Source organism: Cervus elaphus, chromosome 11 (assembly GCF_910594005.1).
Source record: "Cervus elaphus chromosome 11, mCerEla1.1, whole genome shotgun sequence".
NCBI lineage: Eukaryota > Metazoa > Chordata > Mammalia > Artiodactyla > Cervidae > Cervus > Cervus elaphus.
Window position 1 is genome coordinate 35,212,180 of NC_057825.1, and position 27,263 is coordinate 35,239,442.

The following is a 27,263-nucleotide window of genomic DNA, read 5'->3' on the forward strand; positions in this document are numbered from 1 at the left end:
TGGATCCTAAGCTCTCAGGGTGGGGTCCAGCATTCAGTTGTGTCTTACCAAGACTTCCTGGTGAGTCTGATGCTCTGTTGATGTGGGCCCTGCTACAGAGGTATGCTGTCATCTCTCTTACCCTTCCACAAGAGAGTGTGGGCTCATTTGACTCATGAGCTCTACTTGAAGGCTCAAGGTGAGACCTGGATGAGAGTAGCAGAAAGACTCACCACGTGTCTGTTTTAGAAGTAAATATTCCTTCCATGAAGGCCTCTGGGGGCATCCACTTGACTGGCAGCATTGCACAGCCTCCTTTTCGGTAGTAGCTTGCCCTGCAGGGAGAAGAGAAAAACAGACTTGGTTCTGGAGATGGCTCTGAGCCAGGTGCCTTGAGAGAGTGGCAAAAAACAAGGTCTATGAACTGAAATTAATGAGGGGCTCTTGTGATTTGGAGGGAGAGCAGGAACACAGATCATCTAGTTAACAACCTTAGTGTCACTTAATAGGAGACGAAACAACCCGCTGGAGGCGTGAAAGAAAAGATCTATGCAATGACTAAAATACCCGCTAGCAGATGGTTAGATTTCCCTGATGGATTTTGTTTACTGTAACTCACAATGAATAACATTACTCCAACCTTATGAGTACAGTTCCTGATGATCCACGGTAATGCGAGATACACAATGGGAGGGCTAAGAGCGGGGCTGGTGTCCTACTAGTCTGGGTCCTTGTCGGCACTCACACAGCATCTAATTCAAATCAACACAGGCACGTGACTCCAAGTCCTCTGGGTGGCTGGTGCGAAGCTGCTTCCTTTAGCACAGCCCCCAGGGAAAACACAGGCCTGGGGTGTAGCTGGCATCCGAGGGATGAGGTAACTAGTTTTTGTCAGTGACATCATTAATGAACTCACTGATAAAAAAACTAATAAATTAATTCCTACCTCTGAAGCCAGCTCCACCCCAGCCCTGCGTTCTTGTGCCTGGTATATTATGGGAGGTGGCTTCCTCCCAGCTGCCTAGATTAATTACTTCAAAAAATAACTGACTGAAATATGAATTGAGTGGTTAGCCGACTCATTGGAAAAGACCCTGATGCTGGGAAAGTTTGAGGGTAGGAGGAGGAGGGGTCGACAGAGAATGAGATAGTTGGATGGCATCATTGACTCAACAGATATAAGTCTGAGCAAACTCCGGGACAGGGAAGCCTGGTGTGCTGCAGTCCATGGGGTTGCTAAGAGTCAGACACATCTGAGTGACTGAACAACAACGTGTGAGGTATTCTGCCCTGTGCTGAGGACAGAAATAAGTCATAGTCTCTCTCTTCCAAGGATATGATTTAGTGGAAGAAACAGACATAATTAACTGCAGTAAGAACACACATATGATGACAAAAGTATGTATTCAAGAGGAAACTCAGTGACCAAAGAAGAATGGGTTTGTTCTACCTGGGGTGGGGGTGGTGGGTGGAAAAGTACAGGAAGAGTGTCTTGGGGGTGCTGATGAAGCCGAATGGCAAAGAACCTCTCACAGGAGACATTCATGACACATGCTGTTGCACGGGGCCTGTGGGAAGCAGGGGGCTGTAGGGAAGTTAGGGTGCTGAAGTCTACAGTTGGGACCTACCAGTGCTGAGGACGGAGGGGAAGGGCCAGACCATGTGACTTGTTTAGTCTTGCTGCAACATTTGAGTCTTAGAGCACAGGCACTCCTGGGTGCTCCGAGACAGGAGGTGAAGGAACACTGAGGCTCCGGGTGGTGGAAGAGGGTGAAGCGGAGCTTTACCAGATATGCAGTGGATATCAGTGGAAGATAACAGTAGGTGAAAACATTGCTAACTCCTGAGTTTCCGTGTGCTGCTGCCCAGCGGTAACAGGATGCCATCAGCATTCTCGCCCTAGGAGATTGCTACCAGTTCCGTGGGAGACCGACAGGGGTCTCCCTTATTGTCTGAAGACTGAAAAGTCTACCCGACCACCTCTCCTCACTCTACAGCTGGGTTAGGGAAGGTGTAATTAGTGACTGTGCCAGAGAGTGGCTCGCTCAGCTCATGGAGTGAGTCACTGTTGTTAATAATTAGACAAAGATGAAACTAGCGGTTGGGAAGAGAAGTGTGGGATAGTATACAATAGAGGTTTTTTTTTTTCAGTTAAAATTTTATTTTATTGATTTCTTTTTATTAATTACTTAATTGGCTGCACTGGGTCTTAGTTGTGGCACACAGGATTTTTGAATTTCGTTGTGGCATGTGGGACCTAGTTCCCTGACCAGGGACGAAAACCGGGCCCCATGCATTGGGAGTGCAAGTCTTAACCAGTGGACCACCAGGGAAGTTCCCTGTTTTTTTTGTTTTTTTGTTTGTTTTTTGATGTAGCCTCGAGAATGTGACAGGGAAAAAGAAATGAAGCTGAGCTAAGTACCCACGGGCTTTGAACTATACTTCCATGTCTCCTGGCGTGGGAAATGCAGAGCAATGCGCTGGGCCCAGTCTCCTGTCAGTTCTAAGGTGCTCTTGCCTAGGGGAATGGAAGCTAAGTCTGTTTGGAATTCCTGAGTATTAAGGAAAGGGGTTAATTAAGCTAAAGTTTACCTAGAAACTTTTTCCATGTGAAGTATCCAGGTTATTCTGTCTCAGAACATGCTAGGACTAAAGAGTTAGAACCAGAAAGACAATCTAATTAACAGGTTAGTGTCAATTATTGCAGGCAGAGAGATCCTAGAATTAGCCCTTCAGGCATGAACAATAATTAAGGCTGCCCCATGCTGAAAAGGAACTTAATGCCATTTTAGGCAGCAGGTTGATAAGGCACCAGAGTGCTCTAGGGGATGCAGTTGAGAAGGTGAGCTTGGATGGGTGATGGCAGTCTTCACTCACCTGTAGATATCACGGGCCATTCCGAAGTCTCCAATCTTGGCCACTCTTCCAGGGCCTGGGCAGGTCAAGAGGCAGTTCCTGGCAGCAATGTCCCTGGGATGAAAAAAAAAGAGAAAGTGCATTTTGTAATTTTATTCCTAAAAAGATAAAGGTATAAGAATCACAAGCATTTTCACCTCCAATCTAAAGTTCAAATAGTTCCCTTTTCTTCTCTGTATTTCCTTTACTACATTAGACTTCAGTATGAAAGGAATAGCTAAGCAATTCTAGGTCTCAGAACCAACAGGGAAATGGAAAAGGATTAGGGGAGATGATTGAAAATGTTTAATGGGATAATAATAATGAAAATAACTATAATAGGAACTAGAAAATTGATTGTCCTTTTACTATGTACTTAAGCACTCTTCTAACTGCTTCATATCTAATTCTCACTGTAGCTCTGTAAGATACAAGGTGCTAGTATTATCCTTATTTTATCAGAAAATTTAAAAGAAGATAATAGAGGGACATAGAAATGTATTTGGCCTTTGGTTATTGTTCTGTACAGAGTGCTAGTTGGTTTCTGCTGGTTGTTTGAAGGAATGTTCTGAAACAGCATAGTTCCCATGAGATTCAAGTAGGTCGTCTTCCCCCAAATATTTCTAGCTTTATATTTTAATATGCCATCATGGTTTTTACATCCATGATTTTATCTAAAGCCTTTGTTAAACTGTATGCATCATAGCTATGAAGCCAAAGAATCACTCTTTCCTGTTATAAAGTTATCTTGTCTTAGTCATTACATTCCAGTCGTCAGGGCCTATTCTTCCATAGCATGTGCGTAAGCCTGGATCAGAAGCTTTCCAAGACTCACCAGCTTCTACTCACTGACCGCTAACCCATTCTTGAGTTGCATGTGGGGATTAAGGATGCAGCCAGATGAAGTCTGGAATGTTGTTGTTGTTAAGTCACCAAGTTGTGTCTGACTCTCTGTGGCCCCCTGGACTGTAGCACACCAGGCTTCCCTGTCCTTTCACTATGTACCGGAGTTTGTTCAAACTCATGGAATGGGTTTCTAATAATATTAAAGTCTTGGACAGAAAAAAATAGTACTTCTTGGGGGGAATGGGTGGTGTTTTTATACTTTCAACTGGTTTCATGATCATTGGCTGAGAAAGAAGGAACATGGAAAATAAACAGCTGGATAGTATTTTTACAAAAAAGATCTGGGTGGGGGATCATGGCTTAGGATAGCAGAACAATTGGTCAGGGTGGGAGATGGGTGTTATTAATGCCACTGCCCTAATCCAGAAGGTTTAAGTTGAATTTTGAGGAGCAATGGTGCATAAAATGCCCTAAGAAAACCATAAAAGCATAACATATATGACATCAAAAAGAAGAAAATATAGTAGGATATATAGCCATTGCTTCTCAAGAGAAATATAGTGAAGTCGACCAAGAACAATATTTATGGCTCTGGAAAGGTCTTTCTGTTGATGTGCATGGAATGGTTGCTTAAAAAATTGATCTTGAATTTAACGGCAAGAAAGTAAATGTAATATCATAGAACACACCAAGAATTGGTAGAATGACACATATTTCTCAAAACGGCAATAAACCATGTCCAAAGGAAACAGATCTAATAGAAAAATGGGAGTGTGTGGATCTGCGAGGGAGTCTGCTCTGAATTCAGGAGGTATGTGTGCATGGGAGTCTGTGAATCTTAAGGCAGATGGTGAAGGAGAGCGAATTAAGTAAAACTATTGGGGGAGGGTGCCATCAGCCTGGAGCCAGTTAGAAGAAGATATAAAAAGATGCTTTCCTAAAACCAATTATTCCAGAAGACAGCTTTGATTGAGATGGACAATTTCTGCTAATCGTCACCTTTTGCTTATAAAGCAGATCATCGAACATACTGTTGATTCAATTTTTGACAATTTCATTTCTTGAAAAAGATAAAAGAAGCAACAAAATATTACTCTGGGATCTTATTGTGACCTTCAGCAACTATTTACAGATATGGAAGGAATAGGAATCTTGAGTGAATTTTTGATTCTGTTATCTTATTTTCAGTAATAACAGGGCACTGGATATAGTCAAAATGTATCATCCCTTAGGAAAGCAGATTTCAAGACGTCAGAGGAAAAGTAGACACAATCCCTCAGTCAGAGAATCTGGACACTTGGTGATTAACGTGGGGGTGGAGATGAAAAGGGAGAGACGACCTCGGGGAGAAGTGAAGGGAGAGATCTGAAGTCACTAAGGTGATGGGTCACATTGCTCTCAGATGGGCTCAGACTTAGAGGAGGTAGACATGAGATGGAGAGACATTTATTCATTCCAGGTACACCAGTCTGAGAAACCATAGTGGAAAAGAATATGAAAAAGAATGCATATTTTGTCGTATAGCAGTAACACAACATTGTAACTCTACTATACTTCAAAGAAGAAAAAAAAAAGATGGAAAGATGGCTCTAGCCAAGGACTTATTCTAAAAAGAGCACAACCCTGTCATGTCTGAACAACAATAAAACCCAGAGCTGAGATTTATGGAAAGTTCTGGACACAATAAAAAGGGCAAGAACAACAGTGGCAGGGCTGACCTGCGCTGTGAAGCAGAAAGTGTGGCTTTGGATGAGAACAGAAAGAACTGGGGCTCGGCTTCTCTCTTGCTTCTGTTATTTCTATCAAGCACAATGATCTGCAAGCTGGAAAGGTTGAGACTCAAGAGGAAGATCTGAGGGCCAAAAGGATGAAGCGACAAAGGATGAGCCAGTGTGGGCTTCTGGCCTTGTTTTCAGAATGATTTCAGTAAACTAGGCCAGTGTATTTCTTGATCTTTAACATCCCCTTTATTAGGGAAGAAAACATAGCTTGTTATCTACCTCCATGCTCTTCTATTTCTAAACTCATACAGTGTCTCTCATTCTCTACATTATATTTACATATTCTAATGATTAGCAACATGTCTTATACTCTTTGATGGGTTCATGAATGTTTATTAGTTCACTAGGTTATTATTTACTAAATGAAAAACAAATCATTAGGAAGAACTTTGCAAAGAGTCTAACAATCTATTTGACTTTTCAAGTTTCAGAATCAAGCTGTCTGTTGAGAAAGCCATGGATAGCCACGTGGAAAGAAATATGTGTCATCTCTCATGTCTATAGTGTTACACATGGACTTGATGTACAAGTGCAAACACCATTTAAACACAAGCGTCATACTGAGTAGAAGAAATGAAGTACAGAGTTAAAGAAAATAATTCTCATTCTTCATTTCTGAGTGTTTTAGAAAAAAATAATTTATCCAATAAACATTTATTGTGTGCCACTATATGCTGGGGATATGAAGATGAATAAAATAGGGTTGTTGCCTTTGATTTATCCATAGCCAGAGATCCGAAAATACAAAATCCTCAAACTTCCCTTAAGGAGCCCAATTTTTTAGATGATGTGGCATGCTTGGTCACTCAGTTGTGCCTGACTATTTGTGATCCATGGACTGTAGCCCTCCAGGCTCCTCTGTCCGTGGGGATTCTCCAGGCAAAAATACTGGAGTGGGTTGTCATTTTCTTCTCCAGGGGATCTTCCCGACCCAGGGATTGAACCCTGGATGCTTAGACAGGCAGATTCTTTACCATTGAGCCACCTAGGAAGCTCAGTCTTCTAGACATGGAAACATTAACATGACCTAGGTAGGACTTGACACAGGCAGGGGTCCCTGCAGGAGGTCAGGCAGAGCTCATCTGGGTCTCCGGCGCTGATATAGATGTTTTTATGATCCCACTTTGCTTCCCTGGTGGCTCAGTTGGTAAAGAATCCACTTGTAATGTGGGAGACCTGGGTTTGATCCCTCGGTTGAAGATACCCTGAAGGAGGGCATGACAACCCACACCAGTATTGTTGCCTGGAGAATCCCCATGGACAGAGGAGCCTGGCGGGCTACAGTCCATTGGGTTGCAAAGAGTCAGATACAACTGAGTAATTAAGCACAGCACAGCACATGACCCCACTTTACACATGGGCCAAACAAAGCCCTGGGGACACGTAGGGGAGCGTCTGGAAGGTGAGGGCAGAGCAAGGTCACTTAGACTCACCGGTGGATGAAGTGATTCTCTTCTAGATACTGACAGCCGCAGGCGATGTCCCGAGCCACATGCAGGAGATCCAGCATGGCCAGGGAGGAGGGCTGGTTCTGTAGGAAACAGAAGTGACCGGCTGGTGAGGAGCTCTCAGGGGAGAGAAGGTCTGAAACACTAGGCTCCCGGGCTCACCAGGAGGTCAAACGCAGGCTGGTTGCCCTGGGGTCTCGGCCCTGGCTGCACATTCGCGATCACCGGTAGGGTTATACAAATGCACACGCCTGGGCCTCAGCCCAGAACAGTGACTCCGCCTCTGTGCGGGCGCAGCGTTTACAGAGTCACGGCTGCCCGGTGAGTGGGGCCGGAACCCGCACCACAGACGTTCTGCCCCTTCGCGTTTTTTTCTGCCCACTCTTCCACCACTATCTTCATAAACATTTGAATCCCTAAATGTACCAACAAGCCTGTGAGGAAATCAAGGCGGGGTACTGTTGCTTTAAAATGCTCTATTTAAATGCTTAAAAATATTTTTAAAAATTAACTTTCTTCAAGAAGACCTAGATCTGAAGTGGACTGAAAAAGCGAACCTTCCAGAAAATACTGGGCAGCTGGCTTTCCTGCATGAAGTTCCTTTTGTGCAAAAGTTGCTGCCCACCCCTCCCCGACCCCTCCCAGGATGCATCCTGGCTCTCCTTCCCCCAGTCTGGTGGGGCGGCCTGAAGTCTTCTCTGAGGGCTTCGCCCTCCTTGGTGTCTTCTAAATTCCTAACCCCTCAAGTCCACAGCAGCATGTCCTCAGGCAGTGTCTCGTGCGCTGTGCTGCTCTGGGCTTGTTCTACCACATCCCCGAGGAAACTTCGAGGCTCCTGAGGCAGGGCCTTTGGCGTCCACTTCCATGGTCTCCAGCACAACGCTTAGCTCACTGCCGAGGTTCAGTGAACAAGGGGGTTTGTTGGTTGATTAAAGCCAAATTAGGGTTTTCCAGATGCCGCCACAGATCAGGGCCTCCCTGGGACTCTTTGGAGCAATAATGTGGGTCTGGGGGAGGTGGCGAGGAGTTTGTCTGGGGCCTGCTTCAGTTCCAGGGGTGACGACTCAGGGAGGGGAACATTTGCTGCCCATGGACCATCAGGCAGTCCCTTACCTGCAAAAGGGCAAGTCCCAGAACCTTTGATGCAACGTCCTGTGTGGTCAGTAGGCAAGCAAAGTTACCTCCATATTGACGATGAGAGGGCTGAGGGCTCAGAGAGGCTCAGTGACTCACTCCAGGTCACAGAGCTAGTAGAGGGGAGCTGAAACTGCCCTGAGCTGGGCTTTAAGGGTTTGGGTTGGGGGAGGCGGGATTCTAGGAGTTAAAATTGAGTTTCTTAGGAGAGCATGTCTGAGAAGGGCTGGAGTTCCTGTGAACTCAGTGCACGATACCCAAGTGAGCACAGATACAGCGCAGAGTACATTTCAGTGCTCGGCTGAGCTGAGCTGGGCGTCATCCTACTGGGTCCCTGACTGGCTGCGTGACCTGGAGCTGACGGCACTCCCTCTGTCCAAGCCACTGTGTCCTCATGTGTGAAAGTGACGTGACACTCTCAGCCTCCCTGGTTGTTCTGAGGACTCACAGCAAGAGGCACAGAGTGAGTGCTTCACAGAGGGCTCTGCATTCATGGAGGGGGTTACTCCGTGGAGGGCGCTGCTGGGGACTTGAGAAGGGGCTCATGTGTTTGGCTTCTCCCAGGACCTTGTTAGGGTCGGAAGTACTGGGCACTGGGAGAAAGAGAGAGTCCCCATTTCCTGGGGACAAGAAAAGTAATATATTTTTGAGAGAAATATTCATCCATCTTGCTATAGTATTAGGACTATCTTTTCTATTTCCAGGAAAATTCTTTCTGTTCCTGCCAAAGAGGACCATTCCTATCGCTCCTGGAGTCTCTTTGTGTCTTAGCCCCCATCACTCAGGACGCAAGGACCATTGATGTCTCAAACGCTCCATAAGTCTGCTGCACTGCAGGGGCTAAATCTTCCCAGGCATTAACCCAGGGGCCGCGTTTATCCGGGCTCCCTCTCTGTGGCTGCTCAGAGCAAATTAACCGCGCCGATAATCAGTCTTCACAGAAGCAGATTGTCTGCAACCCAAGGGGTGTGTCTGCATGTCTGTGTGTGTGTGTGTGTGTGTGTGTGGTGGGGGTCTGTGGATCCTGTGACAAAACGAGCAGTGCAGAGCATAGCCAGTATGCTCAGTGCCAACTGTATCCAGCCTGGGCAAAGAAGGAGTTGGAACCAGGGCTCTTTTTCCTTGGTTTGCTACTGAATGTGGCACTTCCTTTGGCAACTTCAGGCAGTTTTTATCCTGTCCAATACTCAGAGAGGATTTTGTCCAGTACCTCCCAAAGCAGGCTGTGGGATGGAATTCAGTCAAATAGGCCTGGGAATTCCTGGGTCCAATAGGCTTCTTCATCAGAGGACTTATCAGAATCTTTGCTACACACTAATGTGTATTGAGAATCAATTAGAGGGGAGTCTGTGTGGCTCTCAAAATGGCTTGACCATGGAATTCTTTCGAGCATGCCTGTGAGTGTGTACCACTCAGGGTTCTGACATTCCCATCAGGACACTGTTTTGACCAATATCTTACTTTTACAGGGGCAAAAACAGGCCCACTGAAGTGAAATGATTTCTTTGCTCACAGTTTCTGAGGTGCTATTTCCAAAGGATAATGTATATACTGATAAAAGACAGAATAATATTGATGATAATAATAATACTTCCTTAAGTAGCTCCTGCATTTAGAGATGAAGGATCACAGGACATGGGGGAGAAACTGTTTCACCAAGTGAAAAACAGAATAAGTCTACATTTTTTAATTGATGGCTACGAGAGTAAGAGGGAAAGATGAAAGGAAGAAGCAAAGAATGAAGACAGGGGACACAAGATATTAAAAGTGGCAAAAATGCATTTTGATAAGTGATGAGAATGATGCAGGGCCTCAGATTCCTGGCTCCTGACATGGTCAACAAAATGCACTCAACGAATTGTGGAGGCAACATTCAGTTCAGTTCAGTTCAGTCGCCCAGTCGTGTCCGACTCTTTGCGACCCCATGAATCGCAGCATGCTAGGCCTCCCTGTCCATCACAAACTCCCGGAATTTACTCAGACTCATGCCCATCGAGTCGGTGATGCCATCCAGCCATCGCATCCTCTGTCATCCCCTTCTCCTCCTGCCTCCAATCCCTCCAAGCATCAGGGTCTTTTCCAATGAGTCAACTCTTCACATCTGTGGCCAAAGTATTGGAGTTTCAGCTTCAGCATGAGTCCTTCCAAAGAACACCCAGGACTTATCTCCTTCAGGATGGACTGGTTGGATCTCCTTGCAGTCCAAGGGACTCTCAAGAGTCTTCTGCAACACCACAGTTCAAAAGCATCAATTTTTCAGTGCTCAGCTTTCTTCACAGTACAACTCTCACATCCATACATGACCACTGGAAAAACCATAGCCTTGACTAGACGGACCTTTGTTGGCAAAGTAATGTCTCTGCTTTTTAATATGCTGTCTAGGTTGGTCATAAATTTCCTTCCAAGGAGTAAGTGTCTTTTAATTTCATGGCTGCAGTCACCATCTGCAGTGATTTTGGAGCCCCCAAAAATAAAGTCTGACACTGTTTCCACTGTCTCCCCATCTATTTGCCATGAAGTGATGGGACCAGATGCTATGACCTTAGTTTTCTGAATGTTGAACTTTAAGCCAACTTTTTCACTCTCCTCTTTCACTTTCATCAAGAGGCTTTTTAGTTCCTCTTCACTTTCTGCCATAAGGGTGGTGTCATCTGCATATCTGAGGTTATTGATATTTCTCCCGGCAATCTTAATTCCAGCTTGTGCTTCATCCAGCCCAGCATTCCTCATGATGTACTCTGCATATAAGTTAAATAAGCAGGGTGACAATATACAGCCTTGACGTACTCCTTTTCCTATTTGGAACCAGTCTGTTGTTCCATGTCCAGTTCTAACTGTTGCTTCCTGACCTGCATACAGGTTTCTCAAGAGGCAGGTCAGGTGGTCTGGTATTCCCACCTCTTCAGAATTTTCCACAGTTTATTGTGATCCACACAGTCGAAGGCTTTGGTGTAGTCAATAAAGCAGAAATAGATGTTTTTCTGGAACTCTCTTGCTTTTTTGATGATCCAGCAGATATTGGCAATTTGGTTCCTCTGCCTTTTCTAAAACCAGCTTGAACATCTGGAAGTTCTTGGGTCACGTATTGCTGAAGCCTGGCTTGGAGAATTTTGAGCCTTACTTTACTAGCGTGTGAGATGAGTGCAATTGTGCGGTAGTTTGAGCATTCTTTGAGATTGCCTTTCTTAGGGATTGGAATGAAAACGGACCTTTTCCAGTCCTGTGGCCACTGCTGAGTTTTCCAAATTTGCTGGCATATTGAGTGCAGCACTTTCACAGCATGATCTTTCAGGATTTGAAATAGCTCAACTGGAATTCCATCACATCCACTAGCTTTGTTCGTAGTGATGCTTCTTAAGGCCCACTTGACTTCACATTCCAGGATGTCTAGCTCTAGGTGAGTGATCATACCATTGTGATTATCTGGCTCGTGAAGATCTTTTTTGTACAGTTCTTCTGTGTATTCTTGCCACCTCTTCTTAATATCTTCTGCTTCTGTTAGGTCCATACCATTTCTGCCCTTTATTGAGCCAATTTTTGCATGAAATGTTCCCTTGGTATCTCTAATTTTCTTGAAGAGATCTCTAGTCTTTTCCATTCTGTTGTTTTCCTCTATTTCTTTCTATCTTTCGATCACTGAGGAAGGCTTGCTTATCTCTCCTGGCTATTCTTTGGAACTCTGCATTCAAATGGGTGTGTCTTTCCTTTTCTCCTTTGCTTTTTGCCTCTCTTCTTTTCACAGCTATTGTAAGTCCTCCTCAGACAACCATCTTGCCTTTTTGCATTTCTTTTCCATGGGGATGGTCTTGATCCCTGTCTCCTGTACAGTGTCACGAACCTCTGTCCATAGTTCATCATGCTCTCTATCAGATCTAGTCCCTTAAATCTATTTCTCACTTCCACTGTATATTCATAAGGGATTTGATTTAGGTCATACCTGAATGGTCTAGTGGTTATCCCTACTCTCTTCAGTTTAACTCTGAATTTGGCAATAAGGAGTTCATGATCTGAGCCACAGTCAGCTCCAGCAAAATCGAAACCGAAGATGAAAACCTAAGTATTAGTTGCAATCAGAGGTTCTCATCTCTGTGCTGTGCTCTCTGGTATCCAAGGAGCCTCCATGCATATGGAGCATCTTCTCCAGAGCCACTACCTACCAGATTACCATTCCCCAAACAGGTGTAGATGCTACAGTGGGCAATGACCGCCCCCTTTAATAGAGTTTACTGACTCCTTGATGGCCTTTGTCATTACTGATTGAATCAACTGATACTAAAAGATAGCTACTAGCCTATATCTGGCATATATTAAATCCTCAATAAAATTTTGTTAAATAAAGAGGGGGGGTCTGCAAAATTATATTGACATTAAAAGGGTCCTTCTTTCTTGAGGTAGTGGGGTCCTGGGACCAAACAATGTTTCCCTCTGTACCCATGAATTTCATTTCCATGACAGACATAGTTGGCCCTGGCACCCATTCTGTCCTATGAGTCTGTATCTATCATTACTTCATATCCATGCATTATCTGAAGCCACAGCCTCTTAGACCATCTCTGAAGTCCTTCCATCCTGATGTCTATGGAGCTGCTGAACCCTAGAGATGGCAGGAAGTGAGCACAGAGTGTGCTTCTGATTCTGAGCACCCAGCTGGGAGCCTGCACACAGCAGGTTATCAGGTAAGCCTGGAGAGATGCAGGGGCTTCAAACAAATGAACCAGGTGGACCCCATGCCTTTGAATTCAGTGAGTTCTAGCCTGGAGGCACAGCTCTGCCCACCCTCTCCTCAGTGTGTGTATGTCCCCAGCCCCAATGTCCATCAGCCAGGCCCTCCCTCCTTCATCAGGATTTACTGATATTAGTTACCTCCGTCCACCACAAATCATGGTCCTTTCTCACAGTCAACCTGGTTGGTCCTCACTCACTAAGTTGGAGTTTGTGGTTCTGAGAATTCATGCGGGACACTCAGCAACCTCCCACCCCACTGCTCCCACCCTGGCTGGAAGTTGCTGCTACAAACACATTTGCATGGGGTTACTCTGGAGGGCTGTCATCTGACATTTCAAATCACCTATCATGGGCAGTAAGTACCTCAAGAAGAACCAGCTCATCTGAGGTGAGTGGGCGTGTAAAGGAGTAAGAAGGATACCTGGACTGCCACCAAGGCCTGGGAGCATGGTTGGCCAGGAGAATCACACAAAGAAGATCAGGGTCAAGGGTTAAAGGGAAGATTTGGTGGGGGGATCCTGACCCTTGGAAGCATCTCTCTCCCAAGGAGAGTTGACCTTCCACTGGCTGTGGGCATCCCTCGGGTGGTGCCTGCAGCCAGAGGTTGGAAGCTGGCAGCAGGCTCCCGCTGTGAGCCTCCTTGAGGCAGCGCTTGGGCTGGGAGGGGGTGGGAGAAGTCAGTGATCTGTCTTCCTCTCTGGTGCTTTGTTTTTTTGAGACAACATCCAAATCATCATCAAGAGAGATACCTTTGCCTGTGAGAGAGGGAAGTACCCCTCCCTCAAGGTTCTCGGTCTTGCCAAGTGATGGGTTCTCAGGTTCCCTTTACGAGGAAGTCACAATACTCTCCTGTCCTCAAGCCTCAGGAGTGTCCAATGGGAAACCCAGAGCTGGACCTCCTCCCAGAGAGTGATGTCACATGTTCCCTGTTGGACATCTGCCGGAAGCACTGCTGAGATGCTCAGGGCACAAGGCTGAAGGCTATGCTCTGCTGGGTAGGGCTGGGGAAGCTGAGGCTGGTGCCCAGACCCTGGCAGAAATGCCTGTGTAGCTGGTGACCTTTGCTCTCAATCACCTGCCCTCACCTTGGCACTCAGGGCTTCCCCACAGGGACCACAGGGATCAATAGCACAGCAGGCTGGAGTGAGTAAGGAATCAGGAGCCACAAGGCCTGAGTTCTAGTCCCAGCTCTTCCACTTCCTGTGTGACCTCGGCAAGTCACATAACCTCTCTGAGGCCCTGTTTTCCAGTCTCCAAAATGAGGTGAGATCTGTACCATCTACTTCATAGGATGGTTTTGAGGAATGTGAAAACTCTGGGGAGGAGGAGGATGGTACTGCAGACGAAGGTTATCATGAGGTGGGGTTAGTCGTTCTCCCTTTTCCCAGGCCCCTTCCTCCTGCCAGGGGTGCTGAGGTGCACACACTCATCCTCTCAAGAAGTTAGATCAGATTCCTCTTAGATGGTCAGCCAGAGGCTTGCAGGAATGGTGTGGAGGCTCCTAAGAGCCTGAGTGAAGGCGGGAATTGGAGCAGGTGTGAACTTCCGAGGTTTCCGCCACCACTTTGGGTCCATGTGAGGAGGGTGTTCAGTCCTGGTCTTGCTGTGGCCACGTGGCTGTCGGCCTTTCTCTGCTTTCCTGGGGGTAGGGAGGGTACAAGTCTCCCCTGTGGTCCTCACAGTTCAGTGGCAACTTCAAGATGGCAGGTCTTAACTCACTGGGGAGGGTACAAGTCTTCCCTGTGGGCCTCACAGTTTAGTGGCAACTTCAAGATGGCAGGTCCTAACTCAGGGGGTCTGCTCTGCTCCAGTCCCCTGGGCCCAGGACCTCTCGAAGACCCTGGCAGTGACAGGAGTGGACAGCCGGCCTCCGGGCTCACCCAGTGTGCTGTGTTTTATAAATCAGCTCTGTCCGAGATGTTCTAGCCTGACCATCAGAGTTCACATCACAGATGCTCAGGTTAGAGGGGGTTGGCTGCCCTAAGCCAGGTTGTCTAATAATCAACTGGGGGGAAGTGTGCATGGGCCCACATAGGTTTCTTCATTCCCCCAAACTCTAGTGCTTTCACCATAACATGTATGCAGCACCTTCCTAAATACCTCAGCCCTTCATTTCGATTGTAAAACTACAAGGTCAGGAAGTCCCCATCTGAGAGATGAGGACACTGGTGTTCACAAGGGGTGGAGCAGACTGACCTGCCCCAAGTCAGATGGTTGAGTGAGTGACACAGCTGGCGTGAAAGTCCCTCTGTGTGCTTGTCCCTAGTTTGGTTTTCCACAATCAGCAGGTCATAAAAATAGATACTGGCTAGAGGAGACATTGCTCAAGGCTTGGGCAAGCTCCCTCGGACCAGGCTCAGCCGCTGGATACCTTCTGTCCCCTCTCTCCCACCTGTCCCCAAGATCAGAGCCCAGGGACTGACCCTGGCTGCCCACCCTGGCTCCTTCCACCCCCTGCTCTGTCCCTTGGCACCCACACTGGGAAAGGCGTTTCTCACTCACCGGGCGGGGGCGTGTCTCCCGGAGGAAGGACTTGAGGTCTCCTCCTGCCATGAGCTCCAGCAGGATAAATCGGGGCAGGGCTTGCAGACTCACGCCAATACAGCGCACGATGTTCTGGTGGTTGAATTTGCTGCAGAGCGGAGGGGAGTAACCGAATTTAACTGAGCTGAGTCTGCGAAAATCTTAAGTGGGCAAAGCTGGGTACAGAGTTATGTTTTCAGAGCCACATTATGTAAAAGCTTTCTGTAAATGCGGGGAGCAGGGGTCCTAGGCTGGGCCTAAGCAGAGAAGAATCTGGTTGCTGAGCAGTTGGAAGAACCAGAGGGCAGGCCTGGTCGGGGTTCAACATGCGCGGAGTATACTTGCTTGGAGTGGGGGGCTGGGGAGCTGGGGAGAGGGCTGCACACAGGTACGGAGTGAGAAGGCTGGGGTGGAGGTGGGCAGGGAGACGAGGGAGGACTGCTGGCCAGGATTCACATTTTGGGGGTTGGATTCTCAGAGGAAGGCCTCAAGTGGAAGCTGGGGGGCCTGCTTCCCCAAGGGCCTGCCTGAGGTCTGCCTGTTGACAGTGTGCGGAAGAGAATAAGGAAGAGGGCCGCTGGATCCCACCATGGACCCTTCGCGGGGGTGCTGAGATTCGGGCTTTCTTGTTAACATGATCCTATGAGGACACATGAGGCAGTGGGGCCAGGGAGCTCCACGTGGGCACACTTGGGCAGAGCTGATGGACTGGGTGACCGTGTACCCAAATACAGTGCTGCTTAGTTACTGCAGAGTAGGGAGACTGAGTGACTCGGGTCTCCTTCCATCTACTCTTCTACTTTCCAGGTTTTATTCAATGATCACTATTACACGGGCAACCAGGAAATACGTCATTTAAGCAGGAGCTGAGCCTGCCATGCTTCCTCCTATGGACCCAGTGCATCACACACACTGCTCTGGCCTCATTTTCTTGGCCACTTCCATCAAGGCCGCCCTAGCCTGTCAGGATGTTTGAGGTTCCCCGGTGCACCAGGAGGCCACGAGCCTGGCCAGCTCTCAAGGTCGAACCTCTGCTGTCAGAGCCTTGGACACTGTGACTCCCAGTGGTGGGCCCCAGATCCACCAGCTGAAGGGTCGGGCCAGCTGGGTGGACCTGGGTGTGGGCACCGTCCATCATGTGGGGGCCCATTTCCTTTACTTGAGAGCTGGGAGTCGGGATGGGTGAAGGACATGGTGGAAGAGTTACCTGGAGGAAGATTGTATCTTCCACTGTCAACAGTCAGCATGCTATGTTTTTTAAGAAAAGGGGGAAAAGAACCAATGTTCAACCAACAGGGGTGCTGGTTGAAGGCCAAGTGACATTGACTGGGGCTACAAGATTCTTTTCCTGAGAAAACCAGATGGGGGCTGGTCCACTCTGGTAAGATGTGCTAAGAACTTCAGTGGGGAGGTCTCCTGTTAGAGAGGAGGGGTGCCCTGCAGGACAACCCCGTTTCCCTTGGAGACGTGCCTGTTAGAAATGTCTTGTGTCCCTCACAGGCTTGGGGTGGTGGTGTGGGTGTCCCTGTGGGTCGTTACCTGATGATCAGGGCTTCCATGAGGAAATCCAGTTCGTCCTGTTCGGAGCACACCTCCGGCAGCGTCTGGGCACAGAAGGGAGGGTGGGAAGGAGGAGGAGCTGTGAGCCGCAGAGGTCAGAGGCTGTTGGCAGAGGGCTGCGGTTACAGAGACCATGGCCAAGGTCAGGCCCACGAGGGAGCCCCCTCTTACCTTTACAGCCACTTGCAGGGGGCTGGGGTCGTTGGGCATTCCAGACACCTGACCTTCATACACCTCCCCAAACGCGCCGTGGCCCAGGCCCCTGTGCAGAGGAGAAGGTGTGATGAGGCGGGGGCACACTCAGTGGCCACTCACAGGAGGCAGGGGTCACGCACACCCCCAGGAGTGATACCCTCAGTGTGGCTTTGCTCCACAGTCCCCAGCTCTATGGGCAAGAAAGGTTCCAAGCCAGGCTTCATGACATTGGCTGACATTCCTTCTATGAACACTTACTGAGTCTCTAATATTTGCCCGGGTCCTAGAGGTGACTAAGACATGGATCTGGTGGGAAGGACAGATGGCTGGCAGACACCTCCTGGAGAGTGCTCAGTGAATGACTGACAAGTGCAAAGGGTTCTCTGGGAGCTGGGAGGGGGAGGGGAGAAATGCTTGGGGAGGGGTATTTGGGTGGTTTTGAGGAGCACCCCATTTTTCCCATCTAGTCTTCCTCTCATTGTTCCAACCCCATAAGTTAAATAATTATTAATTATTTAAATAATTAACCCACCAAATGGCCCTGGACATTAAACCTTCTCCCCTGCCGGGAGGGCTGAGGATGCCCTGAGGGGTGGCTCTTCTGGCCTCTTGTTGTCAGAGGAATCTGTGGTCCAGGGATGACATCCGGCTGCCTAGAACCCTCCCTTCTCTGCCTCCCTCACCTCCCACTGCCCCAGCGGACAGTGCTCACCGGATGAGGGTGATGTTTTTCCGTGGCACCTCCTTCAGGTCACTGATGGAGGAGGTCTTGCCAGCAAAACAGTAGTTGGGATTGTAGTCGGTCATGATGGTGGAGGTGCGGAGTTTGCTCAGCTTGTACTCTGGGCTCTGCAGCTCCATCTGCATGGCTTGCAGCTCCTGGTGCTTCCTGCGGTACACTGCAGACAGATGGCGGTCCATACAAGGTGGCTTGGGCCAGGCCACCTCCTCCAGGAAGCCTTCCTGAATCTCTAGCTCCTCCGCTGGGGTCTAAATCTTTTTCCATCACTCTTAGTCATACTAACAAAATGATTATAGATGTGAAAGTGTACCTTTCATTGAAAGATTAAAGTAAATGTAAAGTTTAAAATCATATGAATGGAAAAGATTTATTGTATCATGCAGCGGCAGAGGCACATTAGTTTGGGTGCTCTGAGAAGCAGACCCAGGACAGGATTAGAAGTGCAAGGATTTCATTCGGGGAGATGCCTATGAGAGATGATCCAGGGGGAATCCAGGAATGCTGGGAAGCCACTAGACTGTTCTGACTCCATGTGAAGGACAGGGTGAGGGAAGGTTGAACAAAGACTCTAGATGGCCATTCTGTCTAAAAAGGTTCCAGCAAGGCTGTTGGGAAGTTCTGGAGTCAAAGTGGGCCATCAGAAGAGTCCCCTCCAGGAGGGGGCTTGCCTTAGTAGCTCTGCTCTGCCCAGGGGCTGCATGAGGCAAACATGGCAAAAGACTTGAGAGTAGAGCCGGGGCTCTTGGTCACCTGTGTTTCCTACAGATGAAGAACCACCAAGCCACACAGCTGGAGACAACTGCAGAGTGGAAGGTCTCTAAACTGGCTTTAAGCTGGTGCCTGAGGACCCGAGTTCTAATTCTGCCTTTGTTACAAGCTGTGACACTAACAACTGACATGTGACCTCTTTGGATCTCAGTCTCTTTCTCTGTAAGCAGGGACAGTAACGCCTGCCCTGTCCCCTAAACCTCCACTCCCCATCCCCTGGGACTGTGATAATGAAATGAATTCACCAAAACAGAATAGTTTCAGAGGGAATTCCCTGGCTCTCCAGTAGTTGGGACTCAGTGGTCTCACTGCTGGGCCTGAGTTCAGTCTCTGGTCAGGGAACTTAGACCCCACATGCCGAGTAATGCGGTCAAAAGAAATAGTTTTGGAAAGTTCTAAAGAGCTCCCCAATACAAGTGACCACTATCACTGTTATTACTATATGTGAGAACATTCTGTATATAAGGCAAACTCCATGGGAGGGCACTCACAGGGTGAATTCTGCTTTTAAAGTTCGGCCCCACCACTTACGGGCCAGGGCAAGTGAGTCAACTTCAGTGCCTCCTCTATGAAACATGCCAACTGTGATCACAGGGTTCTTTGAGGGTTTAGTGAACTAAAATGTGTTACTCGCTCAGCGTGTGGTGGGTGTGCAACAAGGTAGCTCTTGTCGTCCTGCTCTTTGCAGGATGGCGTCATGGGAATCACAAAGGTGCACTGAGAACAGAGAATTCCTGTCCACCCCCAGACTCCCCCGGCCCCACGGGGCTGGATTCAGAGTGCTGCCTGGAGCCGAGCCTTTCCTTTCCTTCTGCCTCCCCTCAAGTCTCTGCCCACCTGCCCCGGGCATTTCCAGCAGAAAGAGCCTGGCTGGGCCCTCTGTGATGTGCAGAGCAGTGCCCCTTGGCTCACAGGCCTAATGGGAAACACTGAGAAACCAGCTCTGCATTCTCTGTGGAGGGGGAAGGGTACACTGGAGGTGTGAACCAGACTAGAAGAGTCCACTGAAGTCCATGTCTGATGAGAACTAAAGTGAGGTCTGGAGGGGGCTGGGCAGTGGGGGCAGTAGTAAGCTTTAGCCATGGTGTTCTCTGAAGAAGAGCCCTCCTTGAGAAGCCAGCAGGCTCCACACGGGGCTGAGGTTCAGAATCGGGGCTCCTAGGAGCCAGGAATGTGCTGGAGACAGAATGAGAGGGGCTTCTGCTTTGGCTTGGCTTGGGCTGCCCTCATTACCACCGCCCAGAATGACCCTTCAGCCTGAGATGGCACAGCCTGAGATGCCATTCTATTCTGCCAGATCTTCCTTCCCTGCCCCGCTCTGGAAGTGCTGGGGCTCTGGGACACTCACCGATCATGATGCCAGAGAAAGCCAGGACGAGGGCGGCCACCAGGGCAGAGGTCACGACGGAGAGAATCAGTGAGAGTGGCAGATGGGGCTCCGGGGTGGGCGATACTGGAAGACAGTCCCCACGGGGCATGGATGACCACAATGATTCTCCTCTGAGCTGCCCCCACGTCAGAAAGACCCTTCCCAGCCCCGGACCCATGGACCGCCAGCCTTCTCGGAGGATGAGGGCATGAAGCAGTTTCATCCTGGTTTTACAACTTTTAACAGCTTTTGTGGAGAGGCATTATGTAACAGGGATAAATATCACAATCTTGACACTGATCTGAAACAGCAACTGCGCATGACATGATGAGGATGGAAAGTGAGCCAGTAGGGGCTGTAGAAGCGATTCAGGTGCCTTGTGTGTGCGCGTGCGAAGTCGTTTCAGTCGTGTCTGACTCTGTGCAACCCTATGGACTAAAGCCCACCAGGCTCCTCTGTCCATGGAATTCTCCAGACAAGAATCCTGGAGTGGGTTGCCATGCCCTCCTCCAGGGGATCTTCCTGACCCAGGGATCAAACCCACATCTCTTATGTCTCCTGCACTGGCAGGCGGGTTCTTTACCACTAGCACCACCTGGGAAGCCCCTCAGGTGCCTTATTGAGTGAGTGAAGTCGCTCAGTTGTGCCGACTCTTTGCGAGCCCGTGGACTGTAGCCTACTAGGCTCCTCCGTCCATGGGATTCTCCAGGCAAGAATATTGGATTGGGTTGCCATTTCCTTCTCCAGGAGATCTTCCTGATCCAGGGATCGAACCCGAGTCTCCCACATTGCAGGCAGATGCTTTACCCTCTGAGCCACCAGGGAAGCCATCAGGTGCCTTAGGTGACTAGAAACTCAGTATGACCCAAAGGTAGAGTGTGCCTGTCAGTTAGACTCTGGAGGCTGAGTGGATGGTCTATCCACGAGAGCACCGGGCCCAGCGTGTGGGAGGGAGAGCTGGGTGCATGATGGTACTGACCACACCAGGCACCGAGCCTGGTCCTGGACACGGCATTTCAAAGGGGACGTGGACAACTGCAACAACAGGATGGGGAAGAGACATAGACTTGTGTCCCGTAGACTGGATGGACATAAACAGGCTATTTAATCTGGAGGAGACTTGAGGAGGAGGAACACAACATGCTCTTCAGATGCCGCATTCAAAGGGCCACTATAAGCAGGGAGCCTAGGGGTGGAAGTTGGGAGGAGAATGGGTCTGGCTCCGTAAGTCCCCAACGGGAGACCCTGTGTCTTAGGAGTACTGAGGTCCTTGGTGCTGGGGTGTCCGGTGGAGATGAGCTGGCCCCTTGGTGGGGATGTGGGGGTCGCATCCTGGGCTAGTGGTGGGACCAGGTGACTTATGACTCCTTCCCAAGCCATGACCCACCTTTTGCACCCAGGTCCCTTTGCCTGTCATCTGAGCACCCGTGCTGGGGGCAAACAGCAGTGTCAGGAAGTTTACAAAGCTGCATCTGAGGTGTCCCAGAACCATGGAAACTAGCTGTGGCTCCAGCTCTGTGCCCACCCACCACCCAGCCCCTTACCAATGCAGGAGACACCGTCCTCGGCCAGCACGGTCCCATGGTCACAGAAGCAGATGATTTTGTGGCTCTCGGGGTCCATGTGGCACTCGTCTACCTCGCAGTGGCTGCAGTTTAGGTAATGCTTAATGTTCACTTCCCCGTGGCCCTCCATCACTGGTGACAAGGAGGGAGGGTCAGCCTCGGGCGGAGGCCACCCTGCACCCCACCCCCAGGCTCTGCACTTCATCTCCAGCTGTGGGTCCCTGGTCCTACGTCTCACTGCCACTGGAAGTACCGCCTGTGCAGGCAAGTCCCTGATGCATCTGGTGAGCGAAACTCAGAGGACCTGTAGGCAGGCGGGAGGGTCCACATGATGGACCCTTAGGTTGGCTGCCACAGGCACAGGGCCCATTGCTGTTGGATTTTCCTAGGGCTGACCTGCCTGGAGTCAGTCTTCTTTTGTGAACGTATCAGATCACTCATCCTGATTTCCAGAAAACTTGGCGAGGCGACCACTAGGAAGATTTGCCTGCAAGGGACCCACGATCACACCTGTGTGTCCTGGACTCACTGCGTAGCCCTGGGGTTTCAGCTGGGAGGGAGGGAGCACTGACCCAGGGAAGCGGGCTCTGCTACTTGGCAGAGGGGGTACCTTTTAAAGCTGGGGTGTACAGGATGCCCAGTGGATTGATGAAAGAAACCCCGTCCTCCCCGTCCATCTCGGGGTCATTGTTTGAGGCTGCGTTGCCACCTGTGGCAAACCAGAGAAGAGTTTAACGCAGAGAGGTGGGTGCCTAAGCCTGGCTGCACGTGTGCATCAGCAAGGCAGGGTCGGGGAGGGGCCTCGAGGGGGGGCGGTGGGAGGGAAGGGAGCTCATGGCACACAGGCTGCAGATGGGGCTCGGTTCAGTAGCTGCTGGGTGCGTGGGCCACTGTCTCCTTCAGGGCCACGGTCTCCTCTGCTGCTCTGCTGGGGTCTCCCAGGAAGCAGTCCATGTGATCAAGAGTCAGAAAAGTTCTAGTCTCCCCAGGTTGGGTTGGCCCCTTTGCCCCTCTTCCAGGACTGCCTGGGGTGGGTGGTGCTCCTGTCCCATCCGGTGAGGGTTGGGGCAGGGGGGTGGGCCCCTGTGCCTTTAGGCTCCTGTCCCTCCTTTCAGCGGGGCTTGGGTTATCTTTGGGCTCCCCGCCTTGGGCTCCTCCCACCCACCCAGGGCTTGGAAAAGAAGAGCATCCGGTTAACACAAGCATCTTACACACAGCCTTAAAGCAAAACACAGACAGCACATCACAGCGCGGGCATGCATCGTGTCCTAATCTGGAGGGCGCTGGAGCCATCAGCTCCCAGCCTCTCAGCTTCAGAAGGCTCTTCTGCTCTGCTCCGAAGCCCAGCGGAGAGCCGGGGCCAGGGGCCAGCTGCGTGCTGAAGGGCTGGGCTGGGATAGCCCACGGCTGCTCTCAGGAGTAGCCCCCATCAGCATGGGGAATCGTGCCCCTTCTGGAAGCTGGTGGGCTGGGGTAGGGAAGGGAGAGTAGGGGGTCCCCAAGGCCCGAAGCTGCAAACCAGGCCCTCGGGGAGCTGGCTTGGCAAGGACTCTGGCCAGGCCATCCAAAGGGAGGAGTCTGGCCTCCAGGGTTCTCATGCGTCCTTGGGGGTGGCTCAGAGAGGAATCTGGGAAGCCAAGGCCCCTTTATCATCAGCTTTGGGGGAGATCAAGAGTCACTGGGATCTTGATGCTGTCCTGCCGAAACCTTGAGGCAGGATGCTGGCTCGGGAGCCAGCACCCTACCTCTGGCTCATTTGGCGGGCCGGGAGGAAGGCGTGCACGGTCACATCACAGTCCACACGTGGGGCGGGCCAGGGGCGGGCAGGCGAGGGCTGGGGAGAGGATAGGGAAGGGAGGTGCCTAGGACTAAGAGGGGAGGGAGTGACACCTTGAACACGAATCATCTTTACCTATATATCCTCCGCCTCCTCCACCGGAGGAGCACCCCCCTCCACCCCCTCCGAAACCCCCTCTTGTCTCCCACCCCCACTTCTTCATGGCCTGGGGGCAGGAATGTCCTCCGGTGGCACCTTCCAGCAAAGATTTTCCAGACCAGAGCAAGGAAGTGTTATCACTCCAGCCACCTCCACCACCTATAGGCAGACAGAGAAACGCCTAAGTGAGGATTCCGGCTGGTTTGGGCGGCTGCCCTTTGCCGGAGAGAGACCTGCTCTGGCCACAGCTGTGCATGTCCAGATAGGAGCGGGCCGTGTACCCCTGCTTCCTACCAGGCCTCTGGCTCAAAACCCCAAACTGTGCTCATTGAGGGATGGGGGCGGTGGGGGGAACAGGCGGCATGATGACTAAATCTGTTCCTCTGCCTTCCCCCTGGGCCTGCCAATTCCTGAAGCTCCTGGCCTTCATGTCAGTTAACTACTTCTCATCCCAACAAGAGCAAGGACCAACTGTCAAAACCCCACCAAGGTCACAGCAGTGTAATTCCTAGCAGCAATCCTAGATTAGGCACCAGATAACCCAAAGGGCTATAATTGTTTACTAGGCAAGAGCTTCCCTGGTCTGAGCCTTGGTTTCCTCACCTGTAACTTGGAGATAACGAGACTCGCCTCATGGGGTGGATGTTAGGATCAAAGGAGAAAGGGAGTGTGTGAGATGTTTTATAAACCACCAAGTGAGGGATCACTGGGAATCTGTGAGACACCCACACACATGAGAAGGCCTCACACCCTGAAGCCCAGGCAGAGTCTTGCCAGCTGGCGTCTAAGTTGCTACTCCAAGGTCAAGAGCAAAGAGGGCTGGGGGCAGAGGCGGTGATGCTCTGGCTACAAGGGCAGCAGCTGGAGCTGTGATTCCCTACGCCTGGGCCTGCTCTGAACTCTTGCAAAGGGTCTGTACAGAGCTAGCTTGATTGCAACTTAAGGCCACAGGCAGACCGCAATACATCTCTCCTGAGGCCCTTGAAACTCCAGGATCCCCATTTTGTCTCCCCCTATTGTTTTGTATGACATTTCATGGGGCAATTTACTCCCAGAGACTCCAAAACCCTTTCTGCTCCAGCAGAAAGTGGGGGGCAGGAACCTAGAGAAATAGCAGTGCCTCGGTCTGCTGGGACCGTAAGGGTTAATCTGCCTGGACACGGCTCAGTTCTTCAGGAGAACTCCTGGCCAAGGTTCTTCTGGACCCAGAGGGGGCAGCAGAGGGACGTGTAGGTGGGGGGAAGCTGCAGACAGGGCTGACTCTGGGGACAAGAATCAGAGAGTCAGACTCAGGGGACAAGCAAGAGGGAGACAGGTTTCAGGAAATGAGGTCAAGGTCACAAATAAGCTTGGGTCTAGAACAGGGATAACCAGAGCCCTGGGCAAGTCAGGGGGACCATCTGCCAGTTCTGGAAGTTGCAGGACTTCAAGAATCTGGCCTCCCTCTGCCAGCTGCAAAGTGGGTGTGGGCCTGTCAAGGCTGCTGTCTATGTCACGTGGTGGAGGGAAGGCCCCCTCAGCCCCATTAGCTGGAAGTGGGCTCTGGCGGCTACGTGGGGCCATGAACTTAGTAAATAAATTAAGATGAGATGGGCCTGAAGCAGAGTCTGCCCCCCTTCTCCTGCCTCCAGCACCCTACCCTTGCATCCTGCACATCCCAGCCTTCAAACAAATGTGTGGAAAAGAAAACAATGGGCATAAAAGTAAAAACACATCAACAACAACGTTTTAAAAAATGGATTAAGTGTGAAACTTTGGTCATCTTGAGGGGAAAAAACCCCTACAACTTTCAATGAGCTTCTTGACACATCTGTAAAATGAAAATAATATGTCTGGAAAACAAAAGAACATGCATAATAGATGTGGAAATGTTTCATAATTTATTAAATGCTGACTGACATAAGGGGTGCTGTAAATATCACTGGGGTCATTTCTCGCTGTGGACACAATGTTTCTCCTTCCTCTTTCTCTAGCCATCTCTCAGTTGAAGAGAAAGTTTGAGTATTTATTTTGATTAAGCTCAAATCTCTAAATGCCTTCAAAAATCCTCCCTTGGTCTGAGTGTGGAGAAAAGAAAACACAAAGATGAATGGTTGACTTCAGAGGAATCAGGGAATTTACATCTCCTTCAGAGTCTGTCCCCATCTCTGGCTCTCTCTAAGGAGGCAGATAGCCCTTGTCATGGACAGAGATTTTCCTTCCATGTGAGGAGTGTGTGAGCTGGCAGCCCAGGGCCTGGAAGTACAAACAAACCACAGGGACCTGGGAGGCTGACCCCGCTCAGATTTCTTCCATCTGCTCATATCTAGTTGCATTTGATAAATCCCAGGGAGGGTTGGGTTGGCAGTCAGAACGCTGCCTCCTGCCTCATTTTCTCAATGACCTTCTGCAAGTCCAAACCCCATACCAGCCAGGCGGCCTCTGGATCCCCAAGGTGTGACCTGTCTTTCCTCTTTTGATCCCAGTACCAATATCCACAGCTCCCAGCATTTCAAGGGCCCATGACTAAGATGCCCACAGGTGTGTGATGGTGCCCAGCCAAGGTGAAGCTCACACAGTCCTGGGGGATCATTCTGGGAGAGGATGGGCTTGCAGAGATTTACCTGCAGCTCCAGAATTGCCATTCAGCCCTAGGACTGAGGAGTTATTCTCCAGTCTCTCTGGGTGGAACGTGTCTGTCTTGGCCCCATAGGCCCTGCCACCACCACCGGCTGCAATGATCAGAGGCACCGGCACGCCATCCTTCATCTGCCAGGGGAGAGACATTCAGAGGTTGAGAAGCCAAGCAGGGCTCCCACCCTGGAGACCCCTGAGCCATTTAAATGCTTAAATGTGTCCGAGCGTCTGCTGGGCAGTGGGTGACATCTCGGTGGTCCGAGGGCTCCCATCTCATGTTACAAGAGCCCATGAGCTCTTCTGTCCCCTTCAACCTCCAGCTCCTGTATCAGTCCAGGTTCGTAAATGAAGCAAAAGCACCAGGAGATATAAATGTCTATGGACACTGGGAGGTGAGGATCAGTCTTTGAGGCTGTTTATACTGCCCCTTTCCTAAAGCGCCTCTTGAGCCTCAGGGATCTGGGAGCTGGTGCTCAGGGCAAGTCTCTCTTCTCTCCTTCCTCTGCACGCAGGGCTCTCTGCTTTGACCTCACAACTTCAAGATTAAGCCCTCAGCACCGCTGGCCCTGCAGGAGGACCCAACAGGAAATCTTTGTCTATCTTCGATGATATCAGAAAAGTCCACCTGAGGACACAGGAGGGCACAGTGGGACCCCCTGGGGCTCTGAAGCAGGATGGTGAAGGCCTGCCAGGTGAAACTGGGCTGGGACATCAGCATGAGAAGGGCCTGCCCTTTCCTGGACAGACAGGGAACCTTAGATCCCTCTGAGTCTCCGCTTCCTCAACCTTAAATGGAGCTAAGAGCACCCAAGGTGCTTGGTTCCTAGGTCTGTCCTGAGGATTCAAAGCCAGGACGCAGAGAAGGCACTGCCCTGGGGAATGGCACACAGACCTCACCTTAAACACGTAGGTGGCTCCTCCCCCTCCTCCGCCCCCTCCTGCCCACTCGTGCACGCTTTTGTTCACGCGGATTTCTTCTTCTATCACGTTGTTTTCTCCAATGCAGACTTTCTGGATTAATCGGTTTGTCTGGAGAAACAAAAACACCTCAGGTTTGTGCCCAGGGTCCTCCGCCTCCCAGCAGACAGACTTTCTATGCTAAAAGATTGGGTCTGACCATCTCTCAGATAGATTATGGTCAAGTTGAGGAGACAAAAAATACACATGGATAACTGTCACTC

The 27,263-nt window shown here is 50.0% G+C and overlaps 1 protein-coding gene across 1 annotated transcript in view; it reads right to left on the reverse strand.

Annotated features, from left to right (window-relative positions):
• ALK (ALK receptor tyrosine kinase) overlaps positions 1-27,263 on the reverse strand; it is a 725,373-nt gene that overhangs the window by 14,076 nt on the left and 684,034 nt on the right. Inside the window, exons 14-26 of the mRNA XM_043917489.1 lie at positions 26,980-27,111; positions 26,070-26,214; positions 23,443-23,625; positions 22,141-22,239; positions 21,510-21,662; positions 19,945-20,049; positions 17,799-17,985; positions 17,063-17,153; positions 16,871-16,935; positions 15,311-15,440; positions 6,935-7,032; positions 2,857-2,949; positions 213-314 (exon numbers count right to left, since the gene is read on the reverse strand). Coding sequence (XP_043773424.1) covers positions 213-314; positions 2,857-2,949; positions 6,935-7,032; positions 15,311-15,440; positions 16,871-16,935; positions 17,063-17,153; positions 17,799-17,985; positions 19,945-20,049; positions 21,510-21,662; positions 22,141-22,239; positions 23,443-23,625; positions 26,070-26,214; positions 26,980-27,111 — 1,583 coding nt within the window. The remainder of the gene's footprint in view (positions 1-212; positions 315-2,856; positions 2,950-6,934; positions 7,033-15,310; positions 15,441-16,870; positions 16,936-17,062; positions 17,154-17,798; positions 17,986-19,944; positions 20,050-21,509; positions 21,663-22,140; positions 22,240-23,442; positions 23,626-26,069; positions 26,215-26,979; positions 27,112-27,263) is intronic.